The sequence below is a fragment of the Amyelois transitella genome, chromosome 12, assembly GCF_032362555.1.
Source record: "Amyelois transitella isolate CPQ chromosome 12, ilAmyTran1.1, whole genome shotgun sequence".
NCBI classification, from domain to species: domain Eukaryota; kingdom Metazoa; phylum Arthropoda; class Insecta; order Lepidoptera; family Pyralidae; genus Amyelois; species Amyelois transitella.
In genome coordinates, this window is record NC_083515.1 from 7,077,075 (window position 1) to 7,092,560 (window position 15,486).

The following is a 15,486-nucleotide window of genomic DNA, read 5'->3' on the forward strand; positions in this document are numbered from 1 at the left end:
TGTTACGCTCTTGTATGTAGCCCTTAATTTGATTATTTACATTACAGATGAGTTTTCCCTTCTGTCGTAATTGTATTTGTAAATAGTACGTAAAGAGTTTCATTAAGTCATTGGTTTAGTTTTTGCTTACCAATTTAATAGGTATAAGATACTTAGAAGGTATCTTATTTTAAAAACAATTTTGTCTGTCTTCCCTAGGGAATAGCGGTCTTATCACACGCTTAAAGAAGTCATATGTCATCATATCTTCAATGTATCGCAATAATGTGTATTTTTTTTTTTTACTTTGGTTTAGTAGGTAGGCATGCCGATGTCCAAGTTGACTAATTACAATAGTTGGTTATCAAAAAAACGTGAAGTACCATTATTACCGTGTTCAATCTGCGTGGGCGCATGAGGATGAGCAATCACTGCAGATAATAATACCGTCATTATATCAACGCCACCGCCCCGCTAAACGAGTTTGCTATTAACATGCTATATTCACGTCTTTTTTCGTTACGGTTAGGATAGCATACCAAATTGTTTACAAGCTTTCATAAGCTTTAGTACAGATAGCTTTTATGTAATTGATTTGTATTTGGCATACCTCTTCTTGATTTAAGTTAATCAAAAACGTATTCAAAATATTTTAAGAAAGACTGTAGGTACTTATTGAGTAATTGAAATTGAGACAGTAGCTATGTATGTCAATCAAAATAAATACCGCACGCGCCGCTCCGACACTAATAGCAACCAATTTGCTATAAGAATTTTAGTCACGTTCAGTAAATATTTTCTTACTTCACTATTTTCGAGTGAGCTATAACGAAATTGTCATAAAAATTCCTTTTTTTTTATAAACGCGATTAGGAATTGAAGTTGATTCTATAAATTTTACAAAATTCTGAAGGTAAGAAAAAGAACCCTCAGAAACGGCAACTTTTACCAATACTTTATACATACATGCGTATACATAAAACATGCCTCTTTCCCGGAGGGGTAGGTAGAGACAACATATTTCCACTTGCTATGATCCCTGAATACTTCGTAATTTTTGTCAAATATATAGATAAGTGATGTAGGTTCCAGTTGCATCTGCTGGGTTAGCCCTAGAACCGTCAAAATCAAAAGCGACCCGCGATAACCGTCTGATCTATGCGATTTTGATATACAACTTTTTATATTTACTACAACTCCAACGTATAATTGAAAAAGTTCCTCTTTTGTGAATTTGAAAATCACTGAAACTACAAACACACATATAGTCACGTCTATATTCCTTGCGGGGAAGACAGCCAACAGTTTACTGTACGCTGCCACGTTCAGCTGTATGACTTCGTGATGGAATTGACTTTCAAATAGTGACAGGTTGCTAGCCCATCGCCTGCAAGGGGAATTCCAATTTTGTAATAGGTACTATCCCTTAGCCTCTTTTAACGACATTCATGGGAAAGATATGGAGTGGTTCTTCTCTCAAGTTCCGGAAACCACACGGCAAAAAAAAACTAGAAATATTTTAATTTAATTAGGTACCTAAATATTTAGTTTGCACGTGCCACGAGCGCTCGTAAATGATAAATGATTTTTCAGCATAATTTTACACACTTATATTCGTGTTACTAAGTTGAATCGGTATCGGTTATCGCTGTTTTTTATATATTTATTTATCAAGCGCTACGAAAATTCAACTATCAAAATGTAAAATAAATTAAACTCTTTCGCAATTGTTTCCTTCGAAATTTGCAACGAAAGGCAAAGGTCCTCTGAAAGTAGCATGCGATATTTTTCTTACTTTAAAATGATTTGGCAAAGTTTACGTGGTCGGCAGCCTGCCTTGGGAACATTTCATACGTAGGGGAAGTACGTCCAAAATGACATATCGTTTTATCAATCATCAATAACTTTAATATTAATCATAATAGGAACATATTTTTTACTTACAACTTTGCTTATATTAATTGGTTAACAGGAATCATATAGATTTTGTCAGAAAAATCAACACTTACAAAAATATTTAGTATTAAATGAAGATCAAGAAAAATCCGTTTTGTCCATACCGTATGGACAAAACGACACAAGTCGTATGGACTAAATGACATACACAGCCATCAACATAAAAAAATGATAAAATAAGAGACAACAGTAAAAATTAATTGCACAATTCGCAAACAAAATTTTTGGTACGCTTTGGCAAATCAGCACAGGCTGCGTGAACCCAACGACTGCACCGCCTGCACCTCAACCACCCCTCACCAGGCTTTGAACGTGAGTAGAGATCGTTGCAGTAAATACAGGCACAACCATCTTCTTTGTCTTCTTGATCAGAGCGCTCTTCATTTGAGTCATCATCAATGTAAAGAGACTTAGTAACTGCTTGTTTCCTTTTACGAGTTGGTTTTTCAGATGCATTCTCTCGTTTGTATTTTAATTCTGCCATATTTGGTGATGACGTAAGTAGGAATGTCGTCGTTCGTTTCTTTGGCTTTCTTTTACCCTGTCCACTTACAAATTTACCACTGGGCACTGGAGAAATGACATTAACTCTCTTACCACAGTCTCTACGGACAAAATGACACATTATGTCGTTTTGTCCATAGTGGTTGTATGTCATTTTGTACATAGTCTCAAAAAATATTACGATTCGAAAAATAATCCTGTTGCAGTGACAATAATGTTTTAAATTCAACGCGATCACCTCAAACACAAATTGCTTCGAAATATAAAATTAACGGACAGTACAATAACAAAAGAAAACTTATCAAAAAACAAAAAACAAATGACCACTATCAAATTTTTTTCCAACCTCAAAAAACAAATGTCAACATGGTGTCCGTTCTGTATTTTAAACAGCTCTCAAAACTCGAATGGTATATTTCCGGTGTAGGTGCTTCTTAATTGGCTAACTTTTGACAGTTTATACCGTGCAGGTTTTCAAATATCACTAATGTGTCGTTTTGTCCGTATATGTCATTTTGGACGTACTTCCCCTAAGTTATAAGCTTTTGTTCTTCAGTCGGAAGAGATTTTCCTGCAGAAAACAAAGGATCACTCCGTCTTTTGTATTCTGCAGGAAATCTCAGGGTCGAGGATGTTTAAAAAAAACGTTAACTAAATTATGATATTATACATTTTTCAGCGTAGGTACGTAAAACTATGACTATAAATTATATTTGGTTTTTCCATGCGGGTAAGTTATCAGTCCATAGGCACGCAGAAATATTCCGTCGGTCATGGTATATCAGTTCGGTCAATTATGGTTTAACATCGGACCATAATTACGATATACATACATGTATCGGATGAGTGTCATATCTTAATGATATTTATATAAACATAGATAAACTTGGAATTGACGTAAAACCGAAACGTGGCCAAATAGTTGCCAAATATAACGCAAAACTATGATAAAGCTGAAATAGATATATTATGTAGGTAATTTTCTGGCAAGTAAGGCAATTAGGTGACCATGAAATTAATTAATTCAAGGATGGTTCGTTGTCTTTACTAGTAGAGGATATTGTCACAAAAAAAATGTTAGTACACCAATAATAAGTGACATTGATGTTATTACGAAGCCGACTTATTTTACATAATTTAGGACTCCGAAATTTGACTTTGCCGTGTAGCTACTAATACAATCAAAATAAGGTAAATTTTAATAAATTATTATGTACCTACCTTTACCTATAAGTTATTAGAGGGATATTTAGTGTTTCGTGTTAATGTTTTTCACCATTCAATAGATTTTAGTGGCAACTTTTTATACAATATTGTCTTCATCTAATTATTTCTTTGTTCAGAAATCTTATACTTTCCTTTATGTATTGTTTCTTAAACATATAGTGTAAATAAAAACTCAGATAAATAGGAAAATTATTTAAATAATACCAAACAACCTTCTCTCCCAAGTGTGACGTATCGAATATGGTAAAAACGTATAACTAACCGTTACGAGACGCGTCGGTTGGCTAAGTTACCGACCTCTCCATTTTGGCGGTGACTCATAATTATTATAATAAAACGGATACCCACTGATCTCAATAAATACTTATATTCGCTGGACAGAAAGTTATATAGTTAATTTTTATTCAATATATATCCATATAGGTACCTATAATATTGATTCACTTCTCAAGTGTTTATGCTATCATTTATCAAATCAAATGTGGCTCAAGTTAATGGCGCCATAATAGCGCCTGCGTATTTTGATATACATATGTATATGCCAGTAGTAAAAATATTTTTTTATGCCGTGTGATTTCCGGCCCTAATAGAAAATTCTATCAGTAGGCCAAACAGCTGAACGTGCTGAACTTAGACCATTTTTGAGACATTGCTTATTTAGATATATCTGTTAGTTATCCACAGACTTATTCAGAAAACATATCACAAACCGTTTAGACGACCTAAGAGTTAATTCTTAATTGTAAGTTTACTAAAAAGGTTATCTAGTAAATATAAGTATTGATATGATACCAATGATTAATACCTACAAAAACAGGTCGTGCGGGCGGCGAATTCTGCGGGTTTCTCAGAATACAGGTCTTCGGATAAGGTGAATGGGTACACGAGATTCGAACAATGGACCGACACGCGACTTTATAAAGATATGACGTCATTTACTTGTGAGCCACAAGTTAAAACGTGTTCTATGTAAAATAGCTAAACATTAGGTAATGAAAATAATAAGTAAATATAATTTGCAGAAAAGAATGCGCCTCTTACAATATAGATACTTATAAGAATTACTACGAAATATTTGAATTTTTACTGGCCTTTAAATCCCGGCTGAGTATAGGACCGCTGTGTATTTTTTACCCAACTATGAGACTCACATACCTTCTTACAAATATTAACTTGTAATAAATAATTCACATCTTCGTCACTACTTCAGTAACTTAAAGAAAAAAAAGGATTTTTTAGTAAAACCCTAAACATTGCAACTGAAACAAATCCCAAACAATTGAAAACGTGTTGAAACTTTCATTTAAATTTTACCAAACATATGTTTAATCCTAGATGTATACATTGTTCTTTGAACTCCTATCATACCGTTAAGATAGAATATTTTACGTTATAAATTGGTTAAGTATTAAATTACTTATGAATAGAATGACTTAATGTAGAATGAAGTCGTTAACCTCTACAATCTACAAATTTGTTACCACTGCAAAACTTTTGCTATACTTTTCAGTAACCAAGTGTCCGTAAAGCACGTACGTAAATAGCTTGCATATGGGTTAAGAACAGCGGTATGGCCTCATTTTGTATAATTTTAGCCGTTATTATAGGTGAAGTAAGTAAGATTATTATTTCACTTCTACTGAACCTGAGTTTAATACAAAATTTTGAACAATAAGCATTTCAATTTATGTGGTGATGTTGAATAACCTATTAAGTATACTGGTTACTAATTGTTTTTTATTGTTACTAACAATCTTTATGACGGATAAACATTATAAAAAAATGTTTACGTAAGCAACCTAGAATGTCATTATTTCCTTATTAGTCATAATAAACTATTTGCAGGTGAGGTGAAAAATCCCAAGTTTATACGTTTTTCACATTCTGAGTAAAAAGCTAGAGTAACAAAAGATAACAATACATCATTTTTAGAAGTAATAAGTAATTTTGAGTAGGCTATAACAGGTAGACATTATTCGAGTTCAAATGTTATTTTGCACCATGATTTGTTAACGCCAATAAGGTAGATGTATATCTCGTACCTCTTCGGTATATGAAACTACATGAATTGGCAGACAGCATGTACATAGGTACGCAAAGGCCAATGGCATATATTTATAAAAACTGACGGATTTATTCGCAACGTTTCCTCTTAAACCAATATGGAACAAAAATAAAACAACCTAAAAGCCCGCCTCAACTTGTTGCAAATGTGATTTATCTATTCATATTGGACCAATAACTGGTATATACATATTCTTAGAAACACAAACAAAAATCAGTTAAGCACTTAGCTGAAAATTTATTCGGCTATTTTGTTTATGTTGATTCCATCCTAACAAATATAAATGCGAAAGTTTTTTTGTGACTTCTTGTTAAATACTCAACGATTTTGATTAAACTTGATAAAATATGGTTGAGGCCATAGAAAAAGACAAAGGCAATTTTATTGTGATTCCAATGGTACAGGGCGAGAAAAGACAGTAATTATATTTCATATGAATATAAAAATATTATTTATTGTTTTAGGTTTACTATTGGTTAATAAAGGCTATAGTTGACCTTGTGTTAAAATCGCGCAATATTGTCATTGAAATATTAATGAAACATTATTTACTTCACACAATGTAGTACTCATGCGCATACATACATAGACACAGTATATAGTGTAAGTACGTAAAATATTAGTCATGATTTATAGCTGAAGCTAAACAACGATGACAAGATAAATAAGTTAAGTTTTTATGCAATCAAACTTTATATATTTTTCTTACACCTAACTAATTAAATCATCATGTGATTAGGAACTTAAGATTGAGTTTATTACGAGTATGATTGAGATTAAAAATTAATTAAGAACTGCTACAGATTTCTATCTACATTAAATATGGTCTTTATAAAAATGCAGACAGTATATTATATCTTTCGGAAAAACTCGGAAAAGATATATATTATATTTTAAACAGCATAATCAGTAGACATTATATTAAAAAGTATTTTTTTAAGAAATAGGTAGATAAGCTTTTTTTTTACTTATTATGAAAACTAAACAAATACTTTTTTTGCTATTGAAATTAAAATGTGCTCTATGTTAATTTGCCCGTCGTTTCTAGTTACTTCCGTTTAAATTCATGAATAAACATTGACCCTAATTAAAGCAATAAAGCTACAAACAAGAGAAAACTATTGAACTCACCTTCATATATGGACCTATCATAAAGAATATATTTATGCTTCGCGAAAAGTAATTTCACGAAACAAACGATTTTAAAATAAAGTCAAACACTGGTCTAAAGTTTCACAGCAATTTTTATCACAGAATTATTATTTATCTAAACGGCACTGTGAAATATGCAGGCCGCAATGTTATTAGCACGATTTCACAATTTCAGCACATGTTCTAGTATAAAGTCACGCGAAAATCACAACGAAAGCATAAAATTATTTCTTTTTAGGCATTATATGTGTCGTTTTGAACAAGAATGGCGAAAAGGAACTAAGTTTTGAATTCGCAACGCGTCGTTTCAAATTCGCGGCGGGAAAATATGCGCGCTGCGCGTCGCGCGAATGTTCACTGTGCGTTGTACGAGCGGTGACTGGCTGAATGATGCTAAATCCTACTCTTGTATATTAGCAGCCATTAAAAAATAAACACACCGAGGTGTGATGATGATAGAGCCTCGTGGAACATTTCATTGGAACTGTTATCTAACGTATGGTCGAAACACGCCTCCGATAACACTAATTGGCGCCAAAATCTGAACTTGTCAGCTTTCACGCAAGTTTAAATGAATAGAAAAAACTATAACGCTCAACAGGATACATGCGTGACTTCTTTTGGAATTTTGGGCTTGGTGTCTATGGTTTCACACAGTCTCTCTTTCACTCCACACCACACAATCATTAGACTGATTAAAAATGACAAACCATACAACTGCTGACAACCCTGGAATGCGGTAAGAAGTACTTTCATTTAATTTTAAACGGCCGCTGAATTTAATTATATCAATTTAGTACATTTGTGTAGACAATGAATGCTTGGTATTATTTAAGTTAATAGCAACTTTCATACGAGCATGGAACCGTGTTCCTGGCAAGCAGGCACACAAACGTGTCTGTTAGCAATGTGGCGAAAGTCTCGAAAATAACTCTCTACTTGAACACACCGCGATTTTCACTTACTGTCCTTTTGCACATTCCATAAAAGTTTATTGTAGAATACTGTAGATAATTAGCTCTGAACTGACTTACGATCCAGGATTGTGGTCCTACAAATCTGAGAACACCGACTAAAAATCGGAGCAATCGCTTTCGCTTGATGCGAGTACAAACAATACAAATTCACAGTCATGTATGTATTAAAAACATAGAAGCAAAAGGCAACATTATCACTTAAAGCGATCACTTCCAGGTAACATGTAAATTGTGTATAAAACTTCGCCCAGAGAAAAAGTACAAACAACGATACAAAAAGACAGAATTCCAGGCCAGTGATAATTTAATAACTAACTAATAACTTATATAAAGTTCCCAAGACTAAGTCGATGTACTTACCTACTTATGTAAGAATGACATCCTGACCAGCTGAGAATTCTGGAGATCTGACTTACACGACAGAGATATATTTTTATAAGATTAGTCATTTCATTTCGACGAGATTTTTTATCGGTTCGGCCATATATCGGCCGATGATATTTTAAAAGACATTTTTACACAAGGAAAAGAAAAATTCTAAGAACCAATGAGTTTCCTCATACAAACAATGTAGATATGTCACAAATAAATATTACATAATCATCCGTAAGTAAATACTATTAATACTTAATGGATTACATAATCAATTATTATGTTTTGTTAGAATAAGGCTATTTTAAGTCTATATCACTTTATTGTTATTCTTCTGGCTTTTATCCTGGTTGCGTCTTCGCCTCTCTGGACAGAGGACCTCGGAGTCCCCATGTAACCACGATCCCGTAACAGATTGACGTTACTATTGTCTACTTTATCGACTTATGGGCCATTTCACATTTTTCAACGGCGCAGTGCTGCCCTCATTTGAACTAAATAATTTTATCTAAAACAAAGACGAAAATTACAAATAATACTATATTAAATTACTAGATTAAAACATAATTATTTATTTAATCATAAAGAAACAAAAATAAACGAGCGGTAAACAAGACATGGGAATTCACAAAGCATAAAACTAACTTCTAGTGTTTACACAAGTGTTTATGAGTAATGATCACAAGATACCTATTTACAAAGGGATTCATCTCGGCCTTTAAACAAATCCACGTAGAATCAGTCTTCAGTAACGTAAAGCGTATTACAACTATGTTTACTAGCTGTTGTCCGCGAATTTTTCGGCTTTCAATCTCTATAAATTTTAATTTTTATGTCATATCATTTTTATTATTGCAAATTATCATGGAAATACGTTCAGTAGTTTTTGCATGAAAGATTAACAAATGCACACAATCACATAACACATTAAAATATTTGTTTATACGTCATTTAAAAAACTTGTGTTGATGAGCAAGTGTGTAAAAAGTCGTACCTACTACTTTTATTGCAGAGTGTACCTAAAGATATAAAATTTCAGCTGTAAAAGTGATTTATATAACTTTTTTGTAGTAATAATAGATAGATAGATAGACAGAAAAAAACAGGTTATGAGGTACAAAGGTGGACTTCTCTTCCTAAAAGGCGTGACAAGTTTCGGCACCATAGAGGAAAATTGGAAAGACCAGGCATTTCATCAATCTGATTTTTGTCTTCTTGGTAACCCTCCTGTTCCTCCAAATCATTCCCAGCCGTTCCAGTGCCGACCTGGTGATGGCGCGCCGTCGTCTGATCTCGTCGCCACATCCTCCAGTACTGGAGATAGTAGAGCCGAGGTAGACATAGCTCTGTACAACATTGCAGTTAGCTATGTTTTATGCGTTAATTCCACTTTCTTCAGCCCGGTCTACTATCATCATCTTCGTCTTGTCTCTGTTGATAGCAAGTCCAAATTTGAGGCTGGTAGTTTCGAGACAAGCCAGAAGATTTTCCATGTATTATCTAGTCTGTGCGAGAAGAGTTGTAGTTCAGTCAGTATTATAGACTTTATTGCTATCGAATAATTGTGGTATTCTGGTTATTTTGATATAAACTATAAAATAAAGTTTTAGTAATAAAGAGTATCCAACTTACTTTTAAAAAAATCGTATTTTTAAATACCAGTTTAACCATTATAAGCAACTAAACAGTCCCTATTCCCCAGAAGATAAATTAAGTATCAGCTACATGGATTTTCCTTACTTTGTCTCTTTGTAAACTGTTCTTCTTTACTCAGCACCAATGCACATTCTTTGGGACAGTTATAACTTTACAGTGATTTTAACCTACGTCACATTATATTTTCCGATGTTGACCCATAATTTGAAAGATTTCATTAATATTATTGGTTTAACGCAACTACCTGTTAATTTCTTTTGTGCCATAAAAACCTCATTCGAGTTCAGTGACTTAAAAATGAAAAGACATTATTTTCTTATGCTCTTAGTAATTATATGTTTAAAGCTATGTACCTATTTCTGAAAATTGTTCTGATATATCTGTTACCTGTAATAAGATCTTCATGAAATAAGTGCAAGATTATTTAGTAAGTTGGTATTGTAAATCATAAGAAACTGAAATAATAAGAAGTAGGCAAGGCGCCGCTACATAGAGAACATTACTTAGGTTAGGTACATTAAGTTTATTACACGGTAATATCGTTTATCTGATATGTGTTGTCGTAGTATTCGAATAGGTTTCCAGAAACACACAACTTCCATAAATAAAACAACAAAAAGTAAATGTTATGACTGAAAGATACAGTGAAGCTACAAAACGTTGTAAACAGACGGTGTGAGATACAGACTGCGAATTTCCTATAAAAATGTCTAGTGGTGGTATGTTAAAAATATTTTCCCCATTTCTGTGATAAAATTAGTATTTTTACCGGTTTGATTTTAGAGTTGTCACCAAATACATACCTAAATCAACCATGCAAATAAAACTTGGGTACCTAAAAAAATAAATAAAAAGGTCTTCCCGTACCGGGAATCGAACCCGAGCCTCCTGGGTGAAAGCCAGGTATCCTAGCCACTAGACCATACGGGATTTGTTAAGTTAAATGAAATAATGTAACAAATGGTAAAAGTTGCTCTTAAATTTATAACAGCTTTATTGTAATGGTTTAAATTCTTATGATATCATCTTAAACACAAAATGGGAAACTTATATTTATTTTTAGTTTCGCCCACTATGTAGGTTGTTTTGATTTGTACGCTTAGTACCCTCTAGCGGTGAACAAAACAACTAACAACAAGCGTAGTGTAGATAGAACAATGACCAACTGTAATAATACAGATCTCAATATGTAGATGGCAGCACATTGGCATACACTTCCAACAGTTTCAATTGTTGTAGAATAGATGGCATTACCGGTACTTTTATTTCATCGTTTCTTGTCATAAGCCAAATTTTAACACCACATAATCACGTCTTTTTCCATTACAGGAGCGATAGAACCATATTTACTTAGGCGGCTCAAAAATGGAAGTGAGACACTATGTATATTATGTTATATTATGCTATTTCGCTATTCTATAGGCTTAATAACGTGCGTAAGTTTTCCTTGATTGACTTTTACATCGTGTGCTAGCTGTTTTTCTTACTGCCCAACTAGAAGAGAAACAATTCAAAAACATTAATCTTAGTCAATAAAAAAAAATATTATCAAAATGTAACACATTCGTAACAGTTGCTACGAGCCTACGACTTTTCCCCGTAGACACTTCGTAGTTTCGAAAACGACATAAACGAGTTAATATTTTTATAACTAAAATATGTATAAGACTTTTCAGTTTGAATAGTGGTGTGTGTTTCATATAGACATAAATTATTGTTTACCGACTTTGAAAGTTGAATAAAGATGACTGTTGTACTTTATGCACCGAAATCTTATCGTACTTATTATAAAGTTTGAATGTAAGTTTTACTTTCCTTAACAGAATGATTTAGTTATAAATCCAGCAATAAAATAGAAGGAAGGGTTCAACAATAGGGGTTATTGTCATGTGCCTATGTATAATGTATAAATACTACACAAAACCGTCTGCTTGTACGTCTATAGCAGGAAGCGCCCTCTGTCTGGCGGGGTGAGCCCCGTGACCTTCCGCTCCCCTTCCAGACATTTAAATATAACGATGTGTAAATCTGTATACGATTACTTTAAAATTCATTGATATTTAACACTTCACGTTGACTGTATTATCTTCGTAGACGTCGTATTTTGTTTATCACGAGGTTTATTGACAACGACCGCGTCCGTGGCCGATTGTTTGTTTTGCTCGCGTCTCCAAGAGTGACGTGGTCACGCGCGCTCCCCCACCCCCAGGCCGGCCCCGGGCGCCGCCGAAGCAGCAGACCCGCTGGTTTCATTGCCGCATTCCGGAGGCAGTCGCATCGCGCGCGCCGACTGTGCTGTACGCACTGTCGCACTCGAAACATGCTGTCACTACTCATCATCGCCGTCCTCGCCGCCGCGGCCGCACAGAACGACACCGACCCTCCGCCACCCCTGGCGCGCCGAGAACAGTTCCGCGTCATCTACGAATGGACCTCCATCGACTACGAGTGGCCATCCCCCGAAGAACGGGAGGCCTACCTCAATACCAGCCGATACATACCTCAAAACGTCCTAATATCTGGAATAAACTTCTACGGAGAAAACCTGTTCCTGACGATGCCGAGGATGCTGGACGGAGTGCCGGCGACGCTGGGCACGATCCCGGTGCGGCCCACCAGCACGGCGCCGAAACTGCAACCATTTCCTAGTTGGAGCGATAATGCAATCGGAAATTGCAGTGCCTTGCAATTTGTACAAAATGTTGAAATTGACCGCAACGGCATAATGTGGATTCTGGACAACGGCCGCGTTGGAACTCTCACCCCTAAACCGGACACGAAGTGTCCACCCTCCATTGTCCTGATTGACCTCAAGAGCGGTGACAATAAAATGGAACGTATTCCATTTTCCCCTGATGCTGTGAATCCCGTAAATACGTATTTAAACGACCTGGTAGTGGACAATCGTGACGGAGATTTCGCATATATTACGGACAATAGTGCTGTCGACCCCGGCGTCATAGTTTTTCGTCGTAGTGACAAAAAATCGTGGAAAGTTCGGGACAGCCGCTCTATGACATCTGTAAAAGATGCTACGTTGTTCCGCATCAATGGAACTACCGTGAATCTACCGGTGAATATCGACGGTATTGCTTTGGGGCCACAGTTCAGAACACTCGACGGCAAGGTCGACAGAACAGTTTATTACAGCCCGCTTTCCAGTTTTCATCTATACGCAATCAACGCTTCTATTTTACGCAATGAGTCACTGGGAACCAACGGAGACAGCAGCGCCTTGCGCCCTTACGTTGTTGACGTGGGAATGAAAGCTTCACAAACTGACGGCATGAAAATGGATTCCAAAGGTGTTTTATTCTACGGACTGATAGGGAACTCGACAATTGCTGAATGGAATTCCACATACGATTTCCATGTCGGCCAACGTACCATCGCTCGGGATCCAACATTCATCCAATGGGTTGACCGTTTCGCGTTCGACGGCAGCGGCAACGTCTATGTAGTCGTGAACAGGCTGTTCAACTTCGTCAAACAGCAGGTGTCACTGAGCGAAGTCAACTATAGAATACTGCGATGCTACACGGGGTCTAAGAGTTACGTGTTCGGCGACAACCTGTCGGCTGAGTCGGAGTACAATGCGGCGGCAATGCCGACATTGGCCGTCTCTCTGTTTATGGTGATGTTCGCGCACCTGCTCGCCTAGTCCTCGCAGCCCAGCTCGGTCGCGGTCCCGACGCGGCCCTGACCCTGAAAGCCAGTGACCAGTTACGCGACACGGACTGATATGATGCGTAACATAACCAAATATTAACAGTTACCTTGACCGATGGGTCAACCCAGTGATAATGCTAGTAGTTATAGGTTTATTTCTGGAGAGAGTGTCGCTCGATACTGCGCGACCTTATTCCGATAGGTTGCAGTCCCAGTGAACTGAAGATGAGTCTATGTTTACTTCAATGCATGCGAGGCGAAAGGTCGAGGCCATTTGCCAAATGCCTCGCCTCTCTTAACAATAAACATTCCAAGTATATTGTATAGGTGCATCTTAATGCGACTTTTTGTACCCAGTTACTATAAATATAATATATATCTTATAAGCGTCATAAATATGTAAATTAGGAGGGAAAAATACAAAAAACTTAATCTGATGACGTAATCTCAATCAAAAACAAAGCCAGTAGAACTGCCACCTTTATCAGAGAACAATAAAAATGTTTGCAAATTTGATATTTACTTAGTAAATCTTGTATTTTCATAATAAATATTATATCCATCTAGATTGAAAACAAGCTCTGTAAAGATATTCTTTTGATGTTTAACGAAAATCACTAGTCTGTATCAGAATTATTTCTTTCAAGCAAAACTAAGTACATAAGTATCTTAATGGTTTTTAAATCAATATGAGCTTTGTAAAAAAAAAAACATTTAAATTAACACAAGGAAATAGTAAGTTACCTTTTGTTACTTACAATGTGTTTGTTAACTTGTAGCCAAAAAATTCCCACATTTCAAAACAATCATGTTACCAATGTTATTGTGACTAGTTTTAGGTTTAACTTAATCTGTTTATTGTATAACTAAATGTAACTAAATTGTGCGTCTGATGTATGAATGAGGTGACTGAATTTTAAATAAACGTGTTTCTCAAATTACCCTTGTTTATTTGCTAAAGCTGCGGTCAAGATGTTTACCTAAAACCTTGCCTTTTCGGAAAACAAATAATCACAAACTTCAGTCAAGGTTTTTCTAGATAAACATGGTATATCCATTTTTTAATCCAGTCTATTAACAATAAAACCTTGCCAACCAAAATCCCTTGTTAAAATGAAAATTGAATCAGTATTTATAAAGAAAATAATATCGCCAAAAATATTGGTGATAGGTAAAAATGTGGCATTAAAAAAATATACTTCAATTATTTTACTTGGTACAGAAATGTTGTAATACCACGTAGGTATATTAAAAGAATTTACAGGCAAATACTTTTATCTTTAGTATTGTAAAACAAGGATAGGACTATAGGACACAATGTTCACAGGATGATTCTGAAGTAGAACGTAACTTTTTGTCATCCTAAGTCGTCTCTCCGGTTCTCGTTACTGGGTTGCCACGAACAATGAGTGACATGTCATTTGATACATTTTTAGTTTTCAGAGCTCCCATTTACTCTTAAACATGGTCATTCTAAAACATGGTATTGTTACCAACTAAACGAGCAATGAATCACTCCATACTATTTTTCTCGAAATTGTTTTAGTTACAATAATATAATATACTTAGGCATCTCTATTCTTTTACAAAATAATTAAGTAGGTACTACGTGAATTGGCATTCTGAACATTTTCAATCAATATCTTGTTATGCCGTGTGGTTCCCGGCACCAATAACAAAAAGGAATATGGATTACTCGTAGATGTCGTAGAAGATGACTAAGGTAAGCTTATAAAAATGAGATTCTTCTTTTAGGCGATGGGCTAGCAACCTGTTATTATTTAAATCTCAATTTTAGCATTATGCCAAACAGCTAAACGTGGCCTATTGGTCTTTTGCGTACCTAATGTCTGATTCTATTGTGATCTTCGATCGCCTGTCGTGATCCCAGGCTTTCCAAGATTCCCAGTTTCATAATAAATTTAGTAT

General features: G+C 35.2%; 2 protein-coding genes and 1 non-coding gene across 5 annotated transcripts in view; 1 reads left to right on the plus strand and 2 right to left on the minus strand.

Moving 5' to 3' along the window:
• The window catches only part of LOC106142447 (G protein-activated inward rectifier potassium channel 3), a 40,923-nt gene extending 33,662 nt beyond the window's left edge, over window positions 1-7,261 (minus strand). For all 3 annotated transcript variants that reach the window (XM_013344196.2, XM_013344195.2, XM_060946757.1), the window contains exon 1: window positions 6,863-7,261. The gene's annotated coding sequence lies outside the window, so the exon portion shown is untranslated. The remainder of the gene's footprint in view (window positions 1-6,862) is intronic.
• A 3,485-nt stretch (window positions 7,262-10,746) lies between these two features.
• Window positions 10,747-10,818, minus strand: Trnae-uuc (transfer RNA glutamic acid (anticodon UUC)). The gene has a single exon. It is a non-coding gene; the product is annotated as a tRNA-Glu (tRNA).
• A 1,307-nt stretch (window positions 10,819-12,125) lies between these two features.
• On the plus strand, window positions 12,126-14,496 carry LOC106142691 (protein yellow). The gene has a single exon (XM_013344559.1). It carries the CDS (start codon window positions 12,209-12,211, stop codon window positions 13,547-13,549), a length of 1,341 nt encoding a protein of 446 aa, XP_013200013.1. The 5' UTR covers window positions 12,126-12,208; the 3' UTR covers window positions 13,550-14,496.
• The last annotated feature ends 990 nt before the right edge of the window (window positions 14,497-15,486 follow it).